The 25600-nt window shown below is 40.7% G+C and overlaps 1 protein-coding gene across 10 annotated transcripts in view; it reads left to right on the top strand.

Annotated features, from left to right (window-relative positions):
• Positions 1-25600, top strand: part of VPS13B (vacuolar protein sorting 13 homolog B) — a 498323-nt gene that overhangs the window by 470638 nt on the left and 2085 nt on the right. For all 10 annotated transcript variants that reach the window (XM_041123226.1, XM_030011504.2, XM_030011500.2 and 7 more), the window contains 7 exons: positions 1647-1765; positions 2959-3782; positions 8246-8422; positions 9345-9515; positions 16209-16385; positions 18850-18952; positions 19613-19862. In XM_041123226.1, coding sequence (XP_040979160.1) covers positions 1647-1765; positions 2959-3782; positions 8246-8422; positions 9345-9515; positions 16209-16385; positions 18850-18952; positions 19613-19862 — 1821 coding nt within the window. The remainder of the gene's footprint in view (positions 1-1646; positions 1766-2958; positions 3783-8245; positions 8423-9344; positions 9516-16208; positions 16386-18849; positions 18953-19612; positions 19863-25600) is intronic.

Genomic DNA, 25600 nt, shown 5'->3' with positions numbered 1-25600 from the left:
TCTGTTATTGAAGTTTTAGGGTTTACATGGAGAGAATTTCCCCAGGATTGCTCAAACAGTCTTTCTCTTAGAAAACTATAAATGTAAATACATAAGGAATATGCTAATAACTTCACATACAACTCAGTTCAGATTGTGAAATAACTGAGATTTAGAGGATCTTAAGTAATTTATACCCTTTCTACCTAGTCACAGGGAGCTACTTCCTATTCTATTAGAAAGAAGATTTTATTAATTTATTAAAATTAAGGTATTTATCATCAGAATCATCTGAAATTGGAATTAAAATGACCAATCTTTAAGATCATTGAGGGGTTTTTAGAATAATGAGAGTGTATTGAAAATTCAGTAAATGTCCTTTTTTCTACAATTCCATCACGCAGGATTCTGAATCTCTTTCAGATAAGCAAAGGATTAAAAATGACATACTGAAATTAGAAATTCTTTTATATGTAATTCTCAGAAGAATAAGACATAACTTGATGAATGAAATTTAATTATCTGTGCAGGGTTATTATAAATAATGTAACAAGAATCAGTTTAAATGCTGATCCTACTAAACTTCCAAGTGTTTTTCCTTCTGGTGACTTGTTAACAGCAGGAAAGAATCTTCAAGACAAACAACTGTTTATTTTACCTGTGCTAGCCCATTATCTTTGTGTTATTTCTTGAGTTTGGATTCCTTTAAATTATAACTTCTGTCATTACAATCTAGTAAACAATTGTATTTGTAGTAGCCCTACAAGAAAACAGAAGCCAGCTTGCTCTAACGAGGACTACTGTGAGTTTCCCAAACCTAAAAACACCTTAGTCTTTTATATTCTGGAAAAACACAAAACTTGCACAGAAATATTACAGAATTTAGCTCCAAAAACAGTATGTCATTTCTTTAAGTAGAATATTTATTCCTAAGGACAACATGTTCAGAATGAAAGTTTGCATATCTGTAAGCAAGACGTGAACCTGTTGTCAAGTTCCCATTTTCCTACCTTTTTAGATGTTTTACACTTTCCAATAGACTTTTGCCATTTCTTTGTGGCAGCACCTTGCTTGTGAAGGTGTTCTCACAAAACCAGTTTAGGTGGCTTAAAAATGCATTCAGTGTTGAGTTGTTAAGCAAGTCTTCATGAATCCAAAATGTTACTTATTTTTTAGTCTTCATGTGTTTTGCATCATGCTATCAGCCATTCATCTAACCAGCTCTGAGCTAGGGCATAGCAACATAATGTTAATTTAGGGCTTGTTTTCCAGAGGAGAAGGTGGGATTTTGCAGAGCTCCAGGAATATGCCTTTCTCCTTAATCCAAAATCACAAATTAAAATCTCCTATTTATTCTGTTCTCCTATAACCTCCCCCTGCCCCCAGCACATCTTGCTTATTTCTGGAGAAGTTTCATATTTAAATGGTATTCAGTTATACAGTTAAATGATGAGGTGCAAATTTCATCTTGCTGTACAACTGAAATACTTAAAGTGTGAGAGCTGTTGTTTTCTGAAGTATTGAAATCTGTTTCTTTTTTTCCTGAACAGTATCATGATTTGAGTAAAAGATCTCAACCAGAAGGCATTAATAGGATTAATTCAAATTATGACATTAAAAATAGTAATTTCAGTAGCATTCCATGTGTTTCTAACTCTCTCTGGTAGATTGTGTTCTTAACTGGCTTTGGCTATGTTTATGTGGACATTGCCCATCAGTGTGGAACAATAGTTATAACCTTGGCCCCAGAAGGAAGAGCGGGACCCGTCGAGATCAACCTCAACAGGTACATAAAGCACATAAAAGATGATAAAAAGCATTGCCAAACAGTGCTGAGAGGTCAGTCAACTTTCTAAGTGTTCACTGACTTAAAAACTTTGGCTTAACTGTTCGTTTTATTTAATACTGCTGCATGTTCTGTGGCATATGTTTAGACCATATGTTATGCTTTGTATATCAGTTAAAAAAGGACAATCTAACATGAAAAATCATATCACTTTAGGGTAAACACTAGATGTCTGATACAAAAAGAAGTCCTGAGTTGTTCATTAAGAAAGATGTTTTCCATCATAATTAATTTTGAGTGTGTTCATCAGTTTAAAATGTATTTAGCCAGGTCCTGCCATCCATAATCGTACAAGCTCCCACTAAAATTGATAGGAAGCTTAATGTGCAAGGGCTGTAGAAATAGTCTTACAGTCAGTAATTAACTGTACTTGATTATAACACTCTTCCTTAGAAGGCTTCCCCACTTCCATTACACACTGCAACCTGGTCCTCACCTCCATTCAAGTGCAGTTATAACACTACCTATTTCCAAGATGCAGAATGCCTGGCCTCCAGCAATGCTGTTACAATTAGAGTGGAATTAGTTGTACTGGTTTTATTTGTGCTGTAATGAAGCATTAATCCCCAAGAAACTGGTCATCAGCAGTACACAATAGCCCACTTGCTAGTTAAACTTGGCAATGGGCAGTTAATACTGGGGGTGGAGAGGCCCTCAATGCCGTCAGTATAAAAATGTTGTGGTGGCTTCATTGGAGGGCACTTGCTGTGTGTGGTGTGAAATGAATTATGCATAATAGTAACCTTCAGTAGTGGCTCCCAGAAAATATTGTGACAGCTGAGACTGTATGTGAATTATCAGAAAATTGTGTTTGTTGTCTGCTTTAATATCTGGCTTTGTTGCAAATCTAATAGGGAATTACTGTGTGTATAGAGATGTCCTTGTCCAAACTATCCTGTTGATAAGAAAGAAAGAGAAACCTGGCATAGATGTGTAATATCCCATTTCTTAGAAGACCTCCTGGGTGGTATCCACTGTGGTGACTAGGGCTGCCAGATCCCATTAACATTAATGGGACTTGCACAATGAGTTTCCCATGTATTATAGAGAAAGTCTCTCCTGATAGCTTTTTGAGAAAGAAAGATGCCTTCAAAATACATGAAGTAACAAAACTTGTTTTCCCCCCTGTCTAGAAGTCAAGAGCAGACCCTGTCACTGAAAATGTTCATCAGTCAGTTAAGTCTCACTGCATTTGATGATATTACAAACCACAAAGTGTCATCTGAACTTCTGCGCCTCACAGCAGACAACGTTTTCCTCCACATGGCCCCAGCCACCAGCTACCTGAGACCCCTGTCACAGGAGTTCCAGCAGGACGCTGTGGAAGGCCTCCCACAATTTCATAGTCTCCAAGTGTATTGTGAAGACTTGCAACTGGACAATCAGTTGTACAGCAAATCCAATTTCCATTTTGCAGTCCTGCTATGCCAAGGAGAGAAAAATGAAACTGTGCAGTGGTCCAGAGTGAACAACCTCATTGCTTGTAACAAAGATTTGGAAAGCTATAAGGAAAACTGCTTTTTAAAACTCTGCATTGCTTTTTCCAAGGAAGAGAATTTCATGTTTCACGTGAATGACCTCAGCTTTGAACTCAAACCAGCTAGGCTGTATGTGGAAGACACCTTTGTTTACTACATTAAGACTTTGTTTGATACATATCTTCCAGAAAACAAAACCCCTTGTCAATCCATTAATACTTCAGATAGTGCCCTGATACTGCCTGAACAAGTGAGAGAGCATGCAAGAGCTTTAGTCAAGCCAGTGAAGTTAAGAAAATTAACGATACAACCTGTTAATCTCCTTGTCAGTATCCATGCTTCATTGAAACTGTATATAGCCTCAGATCACACCCCTCTGTCCTTCTCTGTGTTTGAGCGAGGACCCATCTTCACCACTGCCAGGCAACTTGTCCATGCCTTGGCCATGCATTATGCTGCTGGAGCACTTTTCAGAGCAGGTCAGTACTTTTCCTTAACTTGTAACATTTTTATTAGGTACCAGGATTCTGTGATTGTCTCTCAAGCTGAATGACCTACATGTTAGCTGTACAATTACTGTTTTCCTCAGACACTGTTTGATAATGATATTTTCAGACACCTTTCATGTCCTGCCATACGACAGAAGGGAAATAAAATGGCTGAGCAGACACCAGTGAAGATTTGTAAAGTTGTGCTAAACATTAGCCAGCTGCCTGAAGGCTTTACAAAACCCTGAACACAGCATAAAAATGTATTCTAGCTGGCTTAGGTTTTGTCATTTTATATTATAGCACTAGTCAGAATCAACCCACATTCCTCACATAAACTCCCCAAAACTACATTTAATCAAATTATTCAGCATGTTGCTCTGCATTCAGAAGTAAATTATAGCCCTGAATGTTGTTTTGTTGTTAAACCTCCTTTTGGCTGCAGTTTATGATTAGGAATCTGTCTTTCTTCATACAGCCTTCATGCTAAACTGGCACACAGATGTTTGTTGTCCTTTGATCCAAGAACTATGAAGTTTGCTGTTACTAACTTTTTCCCATATAGGATCAATAGTAAGCAATTAGTCTATTAGGTTAGCAGGTACATTCTGTTTCCCTTAAATATTAATTTAGAAGTCATGAAATTTGGTCTCTGATATGTCTTAGAGTGGAGCAGAATTTGTATCTGAGACAGGAGGAAGCTCCTCCATGATCACAGGCAACGTAGTCAACACTGAAATGTGGGATATATTTTCCTGAAATAGTAATGGTCAGTTTTCCTGAAATCCTGATGCTTCAATATGTGCTGCAAGCACAGCTGCGACCTGATTTCTGTGCACAGTTTCCAAAATTGTACACATGCATTTCAGATATTTATAAATAGAAATAGTGAGATGCTGATCTGGTCTTTCACTGTGTGCATACCTGACTTTCACAGCTGATTATGGCAACTGTGTACACAATTGTGGACCAGAACATTGTGCACCAATTCATTATTTTCTTGCATTATTTTCCTTGCAAAATTTGCAGGTTTTTCTTTTTACTACTTGTTTGGATTTGTTTTACAGTCAAATCCCATAGTACAACAAGGGAGATCTAGTTTCTTGCTAATTAAGAAACTGTAGCCAAATATGGTACACGGTGTGAATGTTTCTCCCCACAACTGGCTAGGAGTGGTGATACAAGTGGTGATAGACTGCAGCAGGAAATTGGGGTTATACTGGCTTTTCATGCGCAACATCCCAGGTGAGGTACATATGCTGGTTAGGGATTCCTGAGCCTGGTCTTGGTCTTTCCTCCTGTGCTACCCTTGCTCTGGGCTTATGATGGAGCTGAAATCAGGCGAGTTTAAACATTAAGAAATTAAGGTTTGCTTCAGTGGAACTTCTCTTGAGGAAAATACATAAGCATATATTTAATTACTACTTAAATCCCACTCAAAGCACTAAAACTAAAATGTATTGTTTGAAAGGGGCTCCCATGATTAAAATCGTGAATTTTATTGATTAATGTTTGTTTGGGCAAAGAAGATGCTTTATTTTGAAGAGTTTGTGACACTTGTCAAAAGGCTGACTGTGTCAACAAAGTTGAAAGGGAGGAAAAAATCAAGCAAAAGGCTTTATATGGTCTGCAAACCCTGAGTCCTTTCCTCACCATCAGGTGAGTTACACTTCTTGGATTGGTCTCTTGTGGAAGATGACCTCACTCTCCTGCATTTTAACCACATTAATCTGCAAAAAAAATGGGTTGTTTGACCCCCTTCTGCTCACCACTGTCCCATGCATAAATTGTTGTAGCATCTGCACAAACAGCATTCCCATACAGCTATGCCTTATCCTCCAAGTGGGATATAGTCTCATTTTGCCCTTAGCTGTGTGCAAGACCATCGCTGCCCTCCGGGAGGGGGCAGGATTTTCCCCAAAGGCTGCTAAAGGGGCTGTATCAGGCTGCCCCCTATGTTGCAAAGGAGCAGCCAGCATCCATGTCTCCTAAGCAATGAATGGGGCTGGAGAGCTCTCCTCAAATACACCGATTAGCATTGCGTGTCTCAAATTAGCAAAACTTGCAATGGAAATCTCCCATCCTTTTCTAATTAAGTTGGCTTCTATTTAGAAGTTAATAAAATTCTATTTAAAAATGTTACTGGTATCAGCCAGAACTAACCCTATAGTTGCCTATAAAGAAAATGCAGTGGCTCTCTGCTAATATAGTCATAATTATTTCATATTAGTGGATATAATTACTAAGCATACTTTGGGAAATGGTAACCTGACATGATACTGTATTTCTGCAAAGCAAAATGTAGCACAGAGCTTGTGAATTGAGGGATTATTCCCGATTCATCATTCTCCTATGCCTGACTTACTCCCACGCCTTCCTGCTTGGGTTGGGTGGTCCATGCCGGCAGTGAGGAGCCATTAGTTTTGCTCTGGGCGTTGGCCAAGGAGCGTCACCCTTGCTGCAGGTTGCACATTCCTCCCATGCACTCTCCAAGGGTGAGCACGCTCCTTCCAGAGCTTCCCGAAACTGATAGCCCGCAGGCCAGGGCCAGACTGCAACAGCCCATCCCCGGGATACCAGGCAACCCCTCAGCTTTGTGTTAAACTGGTTTCGTTCCTGGTTTTAGTCCGATTTTCATTCCTGAACACGCTGGCTGGCCAAACAGGTGAGTGGAGTTGGAGTCTCCTGTGTCCCAGCCTGGTGGTACCTACTGGGAGTGTTGCAGGACAGCAAGGCACTAAGCCATGGTGTCGTGCAGCCCCTTTCCATCACACCACCACCTCAGGACAAGCAATGCCAAGAATATTTAGGGAAAAAAAAAAAAAAAAAATGCTGTAAGGGATTATTGCAACATTATTGATCAGAAAAAGCAGAAAGAGCATCTCTTCCATCTGTACATGTCTCCCCACCCCTCCAGCTTTTCATCACTTCACACAGTGGCAAGGATAATTTATTAAAAATACTACAGCAAGGGAGTCGCAGGCCCAGCCTGGAGCGCTGGCTTCCCCTGGTCCACAGCAGGGAAGGACTGCCAGGGGGACGCTCCTTTCCAGGGCAGGCACCGCGGGGCTGCAGCACTCGTCGCTGCTCTGCTCATCGCGTTGCCAGTAGTACTTGTTACTTGTTTTCATAGTCCATCCCACCCTCTCCCTTATGTCCACTGTGGTTCCTGCTTTTTATACTACATATACTGGAGTTCTCAACCTGCCAGGGCTGAAATGTGGGACAGCTTCAACAAGAATAATAGATTTTCCGGGAGCTTAGACTGATAGTATGAGATTAATTCATTTCATATGAGTAACATTTTCTCTTCTGTTCAGTTTCATGATTCAGCGTTCCACAGGAGTGACTGGGAGGGGTTAATAGAAAACAAGAAAAGCATCTGGATAGCAGGAGTTTGCGGTGATGAGATGGGAATGAGGAGGGCAGCGCAGATCAAGGGCCCTCGGCGGGAGAGCAGGAGGCCAGTCTGTCCATCTTTCAGTCTCCTGGCCCTGTTGCGCCTTGTGTCGCTCTGACAGTGCCAGTTGAAATTCATGGTACAGGGGCTCAAAGACCAGGCAGTTCCCATTTAACGTTTATTGCCATTTCTGAATTGCTCTCTCAGGGCTGCCGAAAAAAAAAGTTATGCAGCACTATTTCCCTAATAAATCTGCTGCCAACCAGCCTGAGAAAGACAAGACCTGCAAACAGCTTTCCAGCAACAGATTGCTGCACACTCGGCCATCCAGCAAGCTGCTGGCAACCCTGCATTTATATAGGAAACCAGATCCACAGATACCTCTCCTAGGATATGCATAAGGAATACTCCCCTATGAGTAACCTAATCAGCATGTAGATGTCATTGCTGTTTACACAACTGTACTGAGCAAAAGACATTTGTCTGGCTTTCACTGCACTCTGAAAGAAAATGATCAGCTTAGAAGGGTTGGGGTGGATTTAAAATAACTTCTTAAGCACTTGTCAAAAATCTGCATCCCCTTTCCTAACACTCCATCAAGCAATTGACCTGCACACTCCCGTAAAGCAGGACATTGTACCAGTGTAAACTCCCTGTCACAATTCTATCACATAAGGATGTGAAATCACATTGCTGCCTTATAGCGTCTAAAACCGAGCCAGCGATCTGAACTTGCGGTCCCGCTCCTCCGTAGCTGTGAGGCTCTAGCATCCGCCTCCCTAGCACACTTTTAGCAGAAATACGGGAAGCTCCTGGAAGGAAGTCATTCTAAAGCTATTTGTGAGTTTGCCAAAAGGATTTCTTTGATTTACGAAGTATGAAAGATTGCCATTTCTGAATTCATAGTGGATGAGTTATTTCCTGTGTTTTGCTCAAAGGAAGTTCATAATGCGATGGATTCTAGTGTGAAAAAGATAATTAAGGAATAACCTTTTCACAACTGCTGCTTCTGCAGTTTTTGCAGCCGTAACATGTGTCTTGTTTCTCCACACAGGCTGGGTTGTCGGATCGCTGGAAATTCTTGGAAGCCCGGCTAGCCTGGTGAGAAGCATAGGGAACGGCATAGCCGATTTCTTTAGGCTCCCCTACGAAGGGCTGACCAGAGGCCCAGGAGCATTTGTCAGTGGAGTTTCCAGAGGAACAACATCATTTGTAAAACACATTTCCAAAGGTAGAGCTTTCACTTTGTTGCTCCAACTACCGCTTTGTTGTCGTGTGTTGTTAAAGGATGTGTTAAAGTTTTAAACAATATTGCTTGCAGCTTTGTTTGGCTTGCTAGGCTGCAGCAAAATGCTGGGAGGGTAACAAAGCTCACATATAACATCTTATGTATTAAACAGATCACCGCTTAACTACGGTGCGTAAGAATGTTTAAGAAACTTCAGAATTTTAAACCCCCAGTGGGAAAAGGGATTGGCTCAGCCAGTGCTTTGTGTGATAACTGCAGAAATATTAAAAGGTGTTCTGTACTTCTGCTAACCATCAGAAATTCTACACTCTGTCGCCTCATCATATTTATTATTTCTTTTTAAGAAAAAAAAAAAGGTAGATACAGTTGTCATAACCGTGTGAGTACGTGGATAGGTTTTGACAGCGGGGCTGGGCTGGCCGGAGCCCAGGAGCGGCTTTTGTTCTGCGAAGCCTGTACGAAGAGTGCCACCGCGTGGCTTCGGCCGCCCGGGAGAGGCGGACGGCGGCGCGGCCGCCCCGGGCGCTCGCCGCTGCTCCAGGCTCCCCCAGGACGCGTCCTCCCGGGCTCCTGCTGTAAATATTTGTTTGCCTTTCCGTCGCCCCCCCGCTCCGTTTCGGTTAGCCTTACAGAAGTTGGGGAACTGGGGAAGGATGTTCGGAGGAGCTGCTGTTCCCGCCGGCCAGGCAAACCTGGTGCAGGCTAATGTAAAAGGCGTGACGTCGACCGTAGCAGCAGTGTGGTGATGCTTAACAAATAGTAAAGCATGTTACACATGGGCGACTTTTCGATTGATTTGCTGTTCTGCTGGTAAGCTCGGTATTGCAGTGAGGCATAGAACGTCTCCGTGTTTTAAATTAAAGCATTTTGATCCAGACCCAAATGTGTATCTCCATGTATTTAGGTACACTGACATCAATTACCAATCTGGCAACGAGTCTTGCTCGGAATATGGATAGGCTGTCACTGGATGAGGAGCATTACAACAGACAAGAAGAATGGAGAAGGCAGCTTCCAGAGAGCCTGGGAGAAGGACTGAGGCAGGGGCTCTCTCGTTTAGGCATTAGCCTTCTAGGTAATGTACTATTAAATATCAAGTTGAGTGATAATACTGTTTTCTGATCTGCTCACCAGCCTTTTCTACATCTGAGTTGTAACTGCAAATTCTGTCTGTTTCGGTGTTTTCTTGTGAGATAGCCTCACAGTACCTATATGAGATACGGTTTCTTTTTATCAAAGTTTAGTGACTTATGTATATGTTTCTTGCTGATAAAATAATTGCAGATATAGAACGAGCTTGCACTCTCTTCATGAAATAATATTTTCATTGGTACATGATGTATCTGAGAAGAAAGGAATAATTCTGCATTGGGCAGGGTGACTTGTAACTAAGTCAGCACAAAGACGTCATCACGCTGATGTTTACTTTCCAATAAGTTATAGGGATGCCTTCCGAACCTGCTTGGTTTTGCTGCACTGTAGATATCGGGGATTCTTGGTTTTGTCTCAAAAACCGCTTGAACTTAGTGCAGATGTTAAGTAAGCTTTGATGAGGAATTCTGCTTTTACAAAGAGACCCAGATCATCTTGATTCAGTGTAACTGTATTCATCAAGCAGCCAAGTGGTTTGGTTAGAAGTGAAGATTACTCTGGCCATTTCAAAATAGTACCTAAAAATTTGAAAACTAACCCACACTGGAAAAAATCTCTGTGAGAAGTTTTGCAGTAAGGGGCTGGATTTTCTAGGTTACTTCTACTTGTCACACAGCAAAGGAATGCAGAACTGTATTGTTTGGCAGAGTTCCTCAGTACATATTAAAGAGTATGAATCCCTTAGAGATCAAAGTGACCAAAAGCAGTCCAGTGCAAAAGGTTAGCAGAGCTGAAGCTTGAAAGGATTTGTCCTCTTTCCTAATCTTCAGTAGTGTACACAACTCCTAAATTTGCAACCGCAACCCTGAAAGCCCCAAAGAGGAAGTGGTAAAAATGTTACAAGTTTGGGTTAAGTTACTGGAAATTATTTTAAGCAATAACATTAGATGATGTGAAGCACTGTCATTTGATAATGCCTGTAAAGCAGCAAGCGAGTGTCCTGGGAGAAATGTGCATAAAGGAGAAATTTCATATATTAGTAGCTACTATCCCAATAGTAAGCTGTTACTGGTGTTGCAAATCAAAGGCAGTTCGGAGAAGGTTTTATTTTTCCTTCTTGTTTTATTGGGCTAAGGGCAGTCAGGTTGAGTGGCTGAATGAAAGATTATACTTTTAGAAGCACTGTGTCAGCCTGGTGTATATGTGCTGGTGAAATGGTCTGGTGATCTTGGCTCAGTTATTAATAAGACAGCGAGATAACGTGGTGGCTGTCCCCTTCACTGACACACCAGAGCCCTTCAGAGCTAAAAACATCAGCTGTACAGCCTGAAGCAAAGAGCAAAACTTTGTAGCTTTGGCTATAACAAGGCAAAGTTTCTGTTGTTCAGGAAAGCCGGGAACTCGTAACATGCATGCACAAATACGCCGTGCCTGTACCTCCCTGCGCACAAGGCTTCCGTTGTTCGCGGGAGTATGCCTGAGTTAAAAACAAAACCAAAAAAAAGAGAGTTTCAGTGTCCCTGATTTCCTAAGAAATCAGCCTTCATGCTAGAAACTGAGAGCTTCATAGTAACATTTAAACAGTGCTCCTCCGCAAGCTAGGATCTTGTTCTTACTCCTGCTGATATTATTTAGAGATTCCTCCCTACTAAATACCTCTGTTCTTAGCAGTGGAGGCAACAAAGCACCCAGAAAAATAGCTACGGTTACTGTGTAGCTAGACATGACAAGTATGGGACCTCTCACTAAGGGAGGAATCAGAAATATTCCACTGAATTTCTATCAGGCATAATTTTGTTATTTAAACCTGATTTTTTAAAAGCATGGTTTTTCTGTATACACAGCAGCATTTGTGTAAATTGTGTCAAGACCTAAATGATGAATAGACCTACATTTCAATTTTTACAAATGCGTCAGAAAGCTGTTTCTGTCCCGACTATTTATTTTAAAGAACATTGTGGCTTCCCCCCCAAAAAACAGTTACAGTTAAGAGGAGATATCACCATGCTGCTTTTTTTCAACAGCATGTTCAGAGTAAACGTGAACATGCTTACTCTAAAAACACTTCCACATTCTTCATACATAACAAAACGAAGCGGAGCTGCTATGTTATTTTCCCTCACAGGGATGAAGAGTTCAGGTGAGCACAGGAATGTGGAGAGCAACACCCTTTGAAGCCGTAATTTCTATGACTTTCTAATTGTAAAATTGAGAAGTGTGAAAAAAATTTCTAGGATAGTCACAGTTTGTAAAAGCCATCTGACTCATGCAAGCAGCTTAAAGAATTGCAAATGCAGATTTCATGCCTGGGCACAGGCATGTAAGAGCCCTCAGTTCACCGATACATTATGGTATCTATACAGAAAGAAGAGTTGCATTTCTAATTTTTCTGAAAATCTGGCTCATGGTGGCCCTGATTCAGCAAAGCACTTAAGCATGTGCTTAAGAGCTTTGCTGAATCAGGGCCAAAATCATGTAGTCTTGTCTCCTCCTCAGTGCAAGTTGTTCCCTGTGGTACATTCTTAAGTGCTTTGTCCTGTCTCGTTTTAAATGACTCAAGCACTGTCAGGGTGTTGTTTGATTTGATTGTTATCTTTGGCCGGCTGTCGTCGTCTTTTCTAATTTGGGGGAGACTTCTAGGTCATTTTAGTAACATTTGTGTGTGAAAAGAAGCAAAAGCTTATGACAGGTGTGTGTTTTCTTTTATATGATTAGACAAAAATGCAGTGAAATTGTATTTAAAATATTTAGATGATCAGCACTCCCCACCAAGGAACTATCTTTTGCATTTTGCATGACGAGGTCAAGCTTAAAATAATAATTTATAGCCATGTAAAAGAGAATGTTGAAACTATCAGCTTGATTTTCAACTACTGGTCCTAATGAAAAATATCGTATTGAAGTAGCTCCTTTTAGGAAGTTGAGCGGTTCTGAAAAACCAAAAAGCTGACAACTATCAGAAAAGCCATTTTTCACAATGGCAAAAGCGCTCGACATTTCAGTTACTCCTCCCTGCTTTTGGGGAAAGTGAATTGATAGTAATAGTGACTGACGGTGTAACTGTGCTGCTAGGGAATGTAAAGGCTGGATTTCAGAAGCTCAAATTTTTGTTACTAAGGGTGGTCACTATTGTTCTTGCGGTGCAGCTATCACTGAATCGGGGCCACCCTATCTTTGCCTATCTACAAGTGAGATACTAAGATCCAGTGCTAATCCTGAAGGTGCGTGCTATTCCACACATTAATTCTGCAAATATGTTAATGCACACCAACAGGTGCTCTTTTCTTTTAGCTGTATTTTTACATGATGTTTCCTGTGAGGAGACTATGCTTCAGCCGTATTTTCGGTGTGAAACACTTACAGCAATCCTGAAGGACAACAAAGAAAGGAAAAGGAAGTGAAACGGTTTCAGCTTGGCTAGCTTCCAGCCTCATGGCAAAGCATGGCCAGTTTCTCCTGGTGGGGGATTTTTTCCAGTTATTTCTTGGTCTGAAGGAGTTTGCCACAAAGAACCCGAGCTTTGCTAAGTTCTGTAAGCCATGCTACGTACACCAAACATTGTCAGTCTGTGCACGAACCAGTTGCTGCCCGTAATTAAATTCTTCTTGAAGTAATACAGTGATATACTCTGAACTATCTGAATTTTGTAGTTATCAAAGTATCTTTTTTATGGTTACTGAGCAACATGTATTAACCAGAGTGCACCCCAGCTGATGTTTAGCAGATGTTACGGTGTTGCTGGAACCTCTTTGGTCCAGTAATGGAAGAATATGTTTTTGTTTTGTTACTTTAGTGTTTAATTTTATTGAGGTTTTCTTTATACATACATAATCTGTGTATACATATGTGGACATGCATATAAAATTGAATGTCTAGGGTAAGGAAGGAAAGAAAAATGGAGGATGGTTTCATTTTAGTAAAAAAAAATTAATGGGCAAGGGACATTACAGAGAAGGGACAGGGACAGCAGTAGGACACCGTAGCTGTCTCTAGACTGTGAGAATGAGTGGGAAGGGAGGAACCACTACATGTGGTTCCATGCTCTGCTTCCCTGATACCCCACTGAAATCTCGCGGGAGAGACCCTCTGTGGTAAGTCCATCCAGCATGGTGCTCCTACCACTAACTTTATGTTAGAAAGAAAGAAGCCACATGGACACAGGGGACATCTGCCTCACACTGTTTCTGGTGCTCAGATATGCAGTGAACCTCACGTGTGTGTCACCATTATCTCACTGCTGTTGGGTTTTGAGGTTGCTCAGCCTTTGACCTATTTTTTTCTTTCCTTTGCCCACACACGACACACACAGGGAAGGAGCTGTGCAGATCTGGCTTCACCGTGCAAGGGTGATAGGACCAGCCACTCCTTAATGAAAGGAGTCGAGTTATAGTTTATTATGTGATTTGTGAGCATGACCACAGCACGTGAATAAGTTATGTCAGTAAGTGGCAGTTCGAGATAAGGGATTCCAAGGGGTGAGCAGAGAGGGAAGAGAAGATCATTGGTTGTATTTTTTGCAGGTAGAAAGACCGGGCTTGCAAAAGGATTTGAGGTACAAAAGGGCGATGGCTTCACAGACAAGTTCAGAGCATGCATAAAATGGCAGAATAACAAAGTGTGGAAGTACTAAACAACTGGCTAATTAAGCTATATATTATTTGGGGTACTATATAAATAATCTTATATAACACAGTCATAGCAGTTTTCATTCTGTTTCCTTGTCCTCTGGGCCTAATTCCAGCTGAGAAGTGCCTGGAGCATACCACAGGTCCTTTGGAGTAGTCTCTTATTTATTATTACCTTATAACATTGCTCAAGTGTATTGCAGTAAATAATTTACTAGTGCTAGGACTTAGGTGGATTACATTTAATAAGGCAATAACTTCTGTTCCGAAAGTGCAGTTGCTGTGGATGACCTCAATAGATAGGGTGAAGGAGGTCACAGGGTAACGTAACACTGTAACTTAGCAGAACACCAAGTATTGTTTTATGCCTTCAAATGCATCACAACCGTACAAAAGAAAAGACTGGACAAACAATCCCAATTGTGTAATGCAGTGTTGGGGTATTATTTTAGTCAAGCAGCAGGAGCAGCTGGTAAGTACTAATGAAACAGAATTGAATTGAAAATTGTATCATTTCCATGGCGTGGCATTAAGGAAACTTCATGGCCTTTGTGGTACAAAGGGTGAACATTCAGCTGCGTGCTCAGCTTCAGTGAGTGAGCTCAGTAGAAAACGGGTATCGCATTAAAAATAGACCAGCATTTTCTGGGGAAACACTATACATTTATCAGTAAAGGATACACATATAGAAGTTGGAAGCAATCTGCCTAAGAGGAGAGGAAGGCATTTATGGGGGATGCAAGTTTCTTGAATTGCTGATAGATAGTATCCCAGGGACCAGGATCTGGGGAAAAGTGTGCTGCTTCTCATCCTCATCTTTTCTTTGGACAGGATACCAGTGTACAAGTACAATATTAGTTCTTGTTGTTCAAAGTCAGCAACTTCTCCGTTTATCCAGTAACAGTAACTAAAACCATCTGAAAACCGGTTAGCAGCTAGCTGACTAGTGCGTGTCACGCTGGTAAACACATGGGGCCAAATACCTTGGCTGTGATTGTCCGAATCTGTGGAATTGTGCCTGGATTTGCTTCCACATACAAAGCAGAATCTTCAAAGATGTCTGGGTTGCAGTAAAAATGCCTGGTTACCAGTGTGACACTTGGTCCTACTCCTTAAATTATTGTTTTATCTTGATATTTGCAGCTGAAGGTGCAAACCGAGAGCTAGACGAGGAGCCTGCAAACTTGCTTTTCACTGAGCAAAGAACCTCGGATCAGGCAGACCGTTTTCTAACTGATGTCACTTTGTCCAATCCTTGTACTCTTAGTGATTTCCAAATAGCTTATCTATCAAAATTACAATAACTAGAGACATGTCTGTGGTTAAGTGGCTGGAGTAAACTCAAGATCAAAGAAATGTACCACCTCACATACCTGTTTACATTTAGGAAGATTTAAGTCAGAGTTCTCTGTTGATACTAAAAGCTGGGAAGGTCACTGTGTCACTTGTAAAAGTTTGACCCATGCGCATTAAAGTAAAATATGATCGTTTTCACAAAAAAGTAACAAAAACTCTCAAAGTCTAATTCTGCTAATCTTAGTAATATATCAGAAGTTGCATTAGCTTATGAACATTTCTGGCAGTGGAAGAGGATATAAAAATGATCTATTGAATACAGGCAGTTTTTATTCTCATGAAGTCAATCTTAGGCTTACGTGAAAATCTCATTTCCATAGCAGCTCAAGTCTTCTCAAACTGGTGGATTTTATTCCAAGCCCAACATTTTCAGAAATGCTACACAGAATGAGCTAAATTAAACTAACTCAGCAAAAGCATTTAGCAAAAGTATTTGAAAGATGAAAACATGCTGTCAAGTTAAGTGATCTGAATGTTTAAAGAAGTAAAATACATTAAAAAAAAAAAAGGAAGTCGAGATTTAACTTAAACTGAGGCTAAGGTATTGTTTAGCTAATTGGTCGCATGTTAAATAGCTGTATAAGAAGGGTGGGGTACAGTCTGTAATCCAAGCAACGTTCAGGTCCAGTAGTAAGATTTCCTCTTATTCTGGGATATTAATCTTCACTAATTACTGGGGACTCTTGTTTGTTCAGGTGCAATTGCTGGGATCGTGGATCAGCCAATGCAGAATTTTCAGCGAGTATCTGAGGCCCAAGCTTCAGCCGGGCATAAAGCCAGAGGGGTCATCTCGGGTGTGGGGAAAGGAATCATGGGTGTCTTCACAAAGCCCATCGGAGGGGCAGCTGAGCTCGTCTCCCAGACAGGTTACGGTGAGTTTCTCTATTTCTGACATCTCCATGTAAATTTTAAAATGCTCTTCAGATACAACCTGCTGTGTCTTACTTCTTCGGCTCAGTATCTGTGTGACTTAGAGAAAGATTTAGAAATGCCACCGCTGAATAGCTATAAATGTTGTGCTGGTTTTCTTAAAAGCCATTATGTTGTGCTTCTCTCTTGTGTTACCGATCAGTGTTGTACAGCCACAGAAACACAGAATGCAGAAAGCATGAAGTAATTCTTGGAATACAGTAGAATTAGTTACAGAAACATATGTGCTTACAAAAGAGTTTTTGACATAAAAGTATTAGAGCAACACTATATCCAATTAGAGTGTTATTTTGAGTTTGCTTTGTTATGGCAAGGAAACAGTTGTGCTATCGCTACACAAAGAGAGAGTTATGTTCCTGGGAGAAAGAAGTGAGTCATGTAGTGGGAGCATCCCCTTTAACTGGAGAGCTGTGAGAAGACAGTCCTGGTTTTGGATACACGGGTAACCTTTTAACAACCAGAGGTGGGTTTTCCAGCTAGACTGAGCACTTAGTGGCAGTGGTGGTGAATCCTTTCAGATTGATGTGAATACTTCTGGAAGACCAAAAACTGTAAAAGATAATAATAAAATATCAAAAGACAGTAATTTCTTTGCTTCCAGTATCAATAAATCTAAGCTGTTGGTCCAGATATTTAAAAGAGGGGGGGGAGTCAGGGAAGAAAAGCAGGGAGACCTGCTGATACAAGGACAATGTGTCAATAATTTTGCTTCACTAATTACACCGAACAAATCTTGAATATTTAAGCCTTTAATCGCTAGCAATATTTATCTTTGTGATGTGTTGATTAGAATACGAGCAGTTCTCCTAGGGCTTAAGTTTAGGATATTGTTTCCATGCTTCCCATTACCTTCAGAATTTATTCCTTGAAGCAATCTATTTAAAGAAATAATGAAACATTTAATTATTACAATTCTTTCAAAATAACTTTATCTTGTTTGCATGAGTGTAAATAATAACTCTTCTCCTGAATTATGCATCCTGTAGGTGTAAAACCGGTATCGGTAAAATCAGAAACTTTTGTCTGTTGTTGGCTGCCTGTGTGTTGTTTTTGCTGCCCATGGCATTATTCTTTCTAGATTTAATTCCGCTGCAGTCTTTATCAAGAAACGTGTAGCAGTAGAGGGTCACTTTTCATTGCAGATATGGCATACAAGACATCATGTTTTCCATGAGCATGTGACAAAAAGAGTTAGCCAGGAAAAAACATAAAAACTGTATCAATAATAGCTGACAGTGCGTGAGAGGAAAACACACAAGAGTTCAAGTAACTCTTACCCGCAACTGGATTGGAAGTGGGACCGTGCCTCTTGGGGGGGACCGAGGGGTGGGGGACCACACAGAAATAAACACATGTTCTCTCTTTCTCCATCTGTAAATAACATTTTCACTCACATAATGCTGAGAACCTCGGTAAGCCAACTGTTACAACTGGGATGCTGCTTTTAAGTATTACCATCAACATGTGTGCTAAAAATTAAAGGCTTTTTTTCAGCGCTGATGTTTTGTTTAAATTATTATCCATTGTGTAAAAAGGAATCTAAGTTATTGACACCCTTATGCAAAAATGCCTTTTGCTTCAATGGAATGCTTAATTAGACAAAAGATAATTTCTTTGTTTATTTAAAGAGTAACTGCACTAAACCATATAACACTAGTGCTTGCTGTGTAACCTACTTCCTGTCTTGTAAGAATTTTTAAAACTATTTAATTTGTGAATTTTTTTGCAACCCACTCATTCTTTCTGGTGACCGTACCTCATCTTTAAAGGTTTACAAGCCATCTGAAAGCATACATACTGTATCATCTTCAGCTTTGGATAGTCTATTTAGAAACCTGTGTAACTGCTTCTTGTAGTCTCCATTCTGTGCTGGCACTAAGAAGAATTCACAATAAACCAGATGCCCCGGGAGATCTCATAAATGTATACGGATCTGTGTTTAACAGCTGGATTAAGTAACTGAACGTTTGAATACAGTATCTAGGAAAACTTGCCTTCTAATTTGTACCGATTGTGACACGTACATGGAAGTATTTTAATATTAAGCAAGAAAGTTAACAATGGTCTTGATTTTTTCTACATAAATCCTAAGTGATGTGTCCGATCCTACTCTGAAATGATGGCTCTCAGGAGCATTATGTTTCTCTTGATTGCAAGTGTATGGCTGATTTTTAGAACACACAGTGGGGTTTTTTTTGTTTCTTGCTAATGCAAGATCACTGGGGTTAAGTGCACAACTCTTGCATTGTAATACTTAATGAATTATCTTGACTGCAGCTTCCAAAGATGTGACATCATTTTGGATCTGCACTGTTTTATGAACTGCTCTAAACAGATGACATCACTGCAGCATGTAACTGTTTTGTAGAAAACAACTACTAAAAAACTTAAATTCTCTTACCACAGGTATTTTGCATGGAGCTGGACTTTCTCAGCTTCCCAAGCAGCGCTCTCATCCAAATGATCAACATGTTGAGCAGGCTCCAAATAGCCACGTCAAATATGTCTGGTAAAATTATTTAGACACTTACTCATTTTTACATCCACATTGTTTATTAATAGGTTCTGGCCTGTGGTCAAGTTAACAGGCTGCTTCCCTAGGAAAGGCTGAGTTACGGCAGTTTGTTTAGGAACATTAAACACAAAGGTAGTGCATGGAAACCCAGTCTGCAAATGATGGGCTGCTGATCTCCTTCCAGCTTTGGAACTACAGAGCTGATCTTTATTTAATGGCATTCAGTGAGTTCTTACTTATTTATCATTGCACCGAGCCCAAGAAAAATACTGCACATCTCCAGAAACAGCTGTTAGTGAAGATAGCTTTATTTTCTGCACCAAATTTGTAAGCCACTTCTCAGGGTAATTTTTCTATTAGGATGGGAAATAGGCTGACCTAGCACGGTTATTAGGCCAATCTTGCAGTGAATGATTAAGGAGTTTTGATAAGTAACAGTTTTACATTTATTCTCTAAATCTTAAGTCTTACATCTTTCAGTAATGGAGATTTGGAATATACTCCCTGGCTTATTTTATATTTGTAGGTGATAGCTACAGGCTTAAGTAAAAACATTAGTGTTTTACAAAAGAAGTCCTGGAGTATCCAATGCATAACACTGACTACTTCTTTTGGTTTGGGTTTTTTTTCTTTCTTTCCCCCTTGATAACGCAGGAAAATGCTGCAATCTCTAGGAAGGCCAGAGGTCCATATGGCCTTAGACGTCATGATTGTGAGTGGATCAGGCCAGCAGCATGAAGGCTGCTTGCTGCTCACCTCAGAGGTGCTCTTTGTGGTCAGCATCAGTGAAGACACGCAGCAGCAGGCATTCCCTGTGACTGAAATCGATTGTCTGGAAGATGATCGGCAAAAAGACCTGCTGAAGGTGCAGCTAAAACAACAGAGACTGCCCTCTGATTTGGAGGTAAAGACTTGAATACGATTTTCATTCAAAGATAAAGTTACACTGATGATGATGCTTTTGGCAACAGGCATTCTCACCTTTGGGTGGGGAGGCCAGAGGTCTAAGTGCCAAACCAGGAGACCTGCTGTTTTCATGCACCTCATAGCTGACTGTGTTGCCCTTTGAATGAAAGGGACTTGTCTCCTCCCTTCTGTCCTCTTATTGATCATGATATTTCATATCTGTGACAGCAATTTTCTGAGGGAAAAAGTAGAGGAAGTCTAGGTTCTTAGTAAGCACCACCTCTTTTCTGAAGAGGTTCTCATGGCTACGTGTGCGTGAGGTGTTTATTGTTTGGCAAGTCAGCATTGCTGCCTGTGCCTACAAAGTCACAGCGGGAACAGTTCCTTTTATTCTTCTGTGAATTCTGTTTTAGCAGTTCAGTGGTGCTGATGCGTGCTCCTATCAGCGTGTTTCTTATCTTGCCACTTCCAATGCAGTGGTCTTGCTTGGCTGCTAGCTGTATTCACTTCCTTAGATCTTCCTTCTGCAAATGCTAACTTTAAAACGGATCAGTTCTTGTGCTGAGATTGGATGCACCAAGTGTTTGCCAGTAAGAGCATAAATCCTTCATCTTCATATTGAAAGATCCCTAAGCCATTTGAATACTGAGGTTTTGGATTAATTATCTTCTTTTAATGGTAGAAGAATGTTATATTTTTACACTTTTGGGAAACAATGTTTATTGTGTTAAATTCTCAAGTGGAATCATATGAGAGATCATTTCAAAAACAAACACGCATGTCCCAGTTGTTTTTATAAAAGTGTGTCAGGTAGTTCATAGACTGCTATACGAGAAACTTCTCTGTTCCAAATAGAAGAAAAGAACATCTAAAGCCCCATGAAGTAAGAGTTGTGCCAAAAAGCAGGGGAGGCTTCAGCACCTTCAGTAAAATTGTAACTTTGCTGAAGTCACTGAAGAGTTTTGCCATCGATTCCAGCACAGCAAGGACTTCATCTGTGTCATGACAGCGCTTGGATTTTTTTGTGAAAGCTTTTTTTAGGGCTGAATTCTCTATTTACATTTATTGTCTTTCCACTAACCTCAGTCTCACAGAGTGCTGTTGACTGAAGTTGCCTTCTCTCACCACAGAGCTACATGAGGCATTACTTAAATTTTGATGCAAGTGGGCAAAGCTCAGCTTTTTTATCCCTGAGTGCTGAGCGGTTGCTGGAGGCATGCATCAGACTGAATCCAGAGTATCCTGCTCAGTCCAGAGCTACTGTCCTGGAGGGGAGAGGAAGATAATTTGTTCTCCCTAAGGCATTTGATGCACTCAACCCATCCTAACCCTAACTTTAGCACCAGCCCAGGTCTTTTTCTATGAGGCCGTAGTGTGATGGCTCTTAGTTTTGTATCTGGTTATCCAAGGGGTGAGGAGTAGGCTGCTGCTCTGGGGGAAGGGCTGCTTGCCCAAAGGTTGCTTGATGAGGCAGAGGGGCTGCCTGTCTGGGAGAAGGGAAGACAAGGGACAGGGAGCCTAATTCTAATCCCCACAGCTGCTGCAGCTGGGAACGTATAGGACTTCTGGGCAAGCGGCTCCTGTACATGCAGAGCGCAACCCTACATGGCATGTGCAGAGTCCAGCATTCCCACATACACATGCGTTTTGTACACGGAGTGAATGTGACCTGCTTTGGAGGTAGTGGACCAAATACATGTTTTTTTCCGAAGTTCTGGATAGAAATATGGGAGTCCGACTCCTAGCAATGCCAGCAGCTGTAAGCCTTGAGCCACCCAGCCTCAGTACACAATCTCTTTTGCTGACACATGCTCTTGAGAATGCAGTGAAAATGTATGGCATGATAAAAGTGGTGAAGAGTGCCTGTGGCCCAGATGGAGCAAAGTCAGTGACTGCAAGACAGCAAAAGCTGAGTGATGCTGTATAAAACAGACCTGGCAAAATATTCCTCCAGAATGCAGATGCTGGTGCTGACATTTGTGTGAAAATTTAAAGAAATGTGCTATAAGGAGGAGCAGTTGAAAGTAAGGCAGACAAGAATAAGAAAGCTTAAATTTTTTTATGCTGAGGCAACTACACAATAAAAGATTCCAAAAGCTCCATAAAGTCTTTGTAATTACCTACAGTAATTTCATACTTAGTAATTTCCTTCCTGCAGCTGAGCATGTCAGTTCTGTGGTGCTTGAGGTGTTGTGTGCAGCACTGGTGCTGGTGGGAGCCAGGGCCACCCCTTCAGCTCCCTGACAAGAGTTTCTAAAAACTCTTTGAATGTAATTAGGAAAAGGAACCTTAGGAGCAGCAAGCTGTGACTTGCAGGTGAGCAGCCTCAGAGCTGCAGACCTACACCTACACAGATATGACTCCTAAGTATTAATGGTAGGCCATCTTGTTGCACTGAAGATGTCCTCAACTGAAGTGCAGACACGTCTGTACGTGATGACATTAGTAAAGATGGCCAGAATTTTTAGTCGGAAAATGCCCGGTCAGGTCAACCAAAATATTATGGTGAGCTTAGCAAAATAGAGGTAATGTTACCAAATGTAAATTATGTCTATTTTTCTGATAAATTTAGTCAAAGATCCTAGAAATAATACAACAAATTGAAACATTTCATTTCAATTTTATAAAAATCCACTTTTTTGTCTTATTGCTCACAAAAATAATTGCCAAAAGTTTTCATTTGGCTCTGCCCAAAACAGTTTCTCCCCTTCCCTCTCCTCAGCTTCTTGGAACTATTAGGAAACAAAACATAAGTTATTCTACAGCTGTAATCACCAGAGATGTTATAAAGCACATTTTGACTCCTTCAGCAATAGGTTTGCCTGATGGCTTGTTCACCTCCACAGTATATAACTTAATCCACCTGACTAGGAATACCCTGGATGGATTCTTGCAAACTGACACTGACAACATTGTTATTGAAAGGGAAGGATTAATTGTACTTGGATTGTCTTCCAAAGTAATTGAGACAGTGCTTGCTTCCAGACAGACATCAAACTCAAAAGGCCTGCTCTTCCAGCTGCTCCTGGTATAGCTCATAACATAAAGAAGACAGCAAAAAATTGAAGGGTCCTGGAATTTCAGATATTCCAGAATTTCTTTGTAATGATCAGCAGCAGGTTTTCTTGATAGTGCTACATGTTATCATCTCTGGAGCTGAAAACCAGTCTCTGGATTTTTCAAAGCAGTGAAAAAAACCCTAGACAACTGGATCTCCTTAGTCAGTGTGCACAAAGCAGCCCATCAGTGCTACACACACATCTGGACTGCACAACAAAGGTGCTGTAGCCACCATAGAGTTAGGATTGCTGAAGGCTTCTTCTTTATAAGCTGTAATGGGAGCAATTTTAGAAAAATTCTGGAGTTCTTGATCCAAAAGTACAGCCTTCTATCATGAAAGGACACGATATCTTTAAGATTCCTCTAGCAGGTGCATTAAGCAGCCCTTGACTAAGTTTTGATTCATTGAATGGTCTGGCTGTTAACATTATAGTTGTTCAAAGTAGTGGGTTAAGGCACTTTTAGTGACAATGTTAGGTCCCATTTAGGAAAAAATGTAGAATAACAGCAATTCCAACTTTCTGTTGTTGTCCTGACAATATAAGCTAAACTGAAACTGGCTGGAGAAGCAGACGGTTGCAGATGAAGTAATCTGGAAGCAAGTAGGGTCCCAGTTACTTTGGAAGACCATCCAAGTGCAGTTAATTTTTCCTCCTGAGTAATTATGCTGTACCTGTGGGATTTAGCCTGGAGCTGAATGAAGAACGGTTCACAAGAGTAGGTGAGTGGGATGCCAGCACCCTTTCCATCTCCTTCCAAGCTCCCCTGGGCTTACCTCCCTTGAAGTAGAAACCAGGAAAAAATGTGGAGCCACCTACATGCAAGATTTACCCCATAACTTAAAATCTAGTTTACATAGGCGGTGGTATTTTACTGTATTTCTCTCCTTTCAACTGGTAAAACAGACTGACTGCTGAGATACTTTTTGGGTGCCACCAGGCTGAAGACGTGGTTCAGACACCATTCTCCACTGTTAGCCGTGAATCTGCTGCAGCAGTCTGTCTTCTGATTTTTCCTTCCCTTCAAGGTCGTTCATGGAAACCACACTCTCCTCTGCCCATTTCATCATTTCCGCTGTTTCTAGGCATAGGCTCCAACCTTCAGCTTCTGAGCTTGTTCATGAGCCTGCTTCCTTTAGCATTTTTGTGGTGATGATTGAAAACAGAAGTGTTTCTGCTTGCTGATCAGCAAATCCATCTCCAAAGGCATAGTAAAAAAAAAAAAATAGAGGGGACTGTTTTGATTTGGATGTGACATCTGTCACTATCTATCAATCATATTAATTCTTTCTTCAAATAGGCAATGGTTTGTATAAAATGAGCCTTGCAGTCCAGAGATGTGGCAAGATATTGATTGTGGATGTTAAACTGAATCCAATGGCACTGGTTGAAAATACCATCACATCCAGTGAGGCATGTGTAAAACTCCCTGAAAGACAGTCAGAAGATAGCAGTCTTTGAATCCTTAGCATGACATCCAACAAAGACATCTTAAACCCTACAAAACTGAAACTGGTCAGCAGTTCTCCAAGTGTAAATAAGGAAGCATCAAAGCCTAGCCCTAGGATAGGTTCTGCCTTTTTGTTCATTGTCATATTTTGGAAATAACTTCTATTCTGAATGACTTTGCTAGCAATAACACTGTAGCATCCACGGTGGTATTTCTGAAATAATACATTTTTTTTAAACCATGCAACTAGCTTGATGCCTGCTTGCATGCTTTCCCTTCTCAAGCTAGTCATAGTCATCTTCAATTCTTCTTCAAAAAAAGGGCACAGCAGATCAATCTTCCAAAGCCAGGCTTGCCCATGGCTCTTCATCTAACACTTTATCTGGTTGGAACCATATAGTAGATGCCACCTTTCTGTTGACAGTATTTGCTTTACTGTAATTTTTTCCACTAGAGTAGGTTACTTGCATCCCCCTTGTTAGAGCCTTGAACCGCTACATATTTCAGCCTATAAAAAGGGATTCCTTCAGAGGAATCCTTCCAACTCATGGTGGTGGAAAAGGCAGTTTGCATAGACACCTTTATTTCTTCTCCAGAAATGACACACCAAAACCGTCTTTAGTAAAACCCTTTTGTTTAAAAAAATGTAATTGTGTGGGTCCTCTGACCCAGAATGGCTTTTTGGGTACCAGAAACAGATGGATTTATCCCGTCATAGAAGGTAGCTTCTATAGTCTTTATTTTAAATCAAGTAAGTTAAAGATTTCTTAACTGCCCAGGTGTAGCTATGGGCTGTCTTTAATTGTACTTCGTGAGACAATGTTTTTGCTAATTAGAATTGCTATCTGATAAGCACTGCCAAGAGCTACTGGCATTTTTCTAAAAGGGGTTCAGATGTTTTCCTGTCTACAAAGAGTTGATCTGTTCTAAAGATCTACTCTTGACCAAGGTGTCCATCCCTGAAGACTCTAAAGATACTGCTTACATTTTCTATGGCAGAGTTAGAGCTTCTCAGAAGTGTCCAAAACAGCAAAGGAGAGGACAAAGCCACCAAGCACTAAACTATGGGAAAACACTGTTGATTAAAACATCCATTAAACTATTGTTAAGAAAGATCCCAGGGAGGAAGATTTTTAACTACAGAAAGTAATGTGGAAGTTATTGTCCTTACTACTAAGTTCAGTTACTGTCAATTACTCAGTAATTATTTTATCTTATCTGATTTCA

The sequence above is a fragment of the Aquila chrysaetos genome, chromosome 4 (assembly GCF_900496995.4).
Source record: "Aquila chrysaetos chrysaetos chromosome 4, bAquChr1.4, whole genome shotgun sequence".
NCBI lineage: Eukaryota > Metazoa > Chordata > Aves > Accipitriformes > Accipitridae > Aquila > Aquila chrysaetos.
The sequence above is the reverse complement of the archived record's forward strand: the minus strand, read 5'-3'. Positions and strand labels throughout refer to the sequence as shown.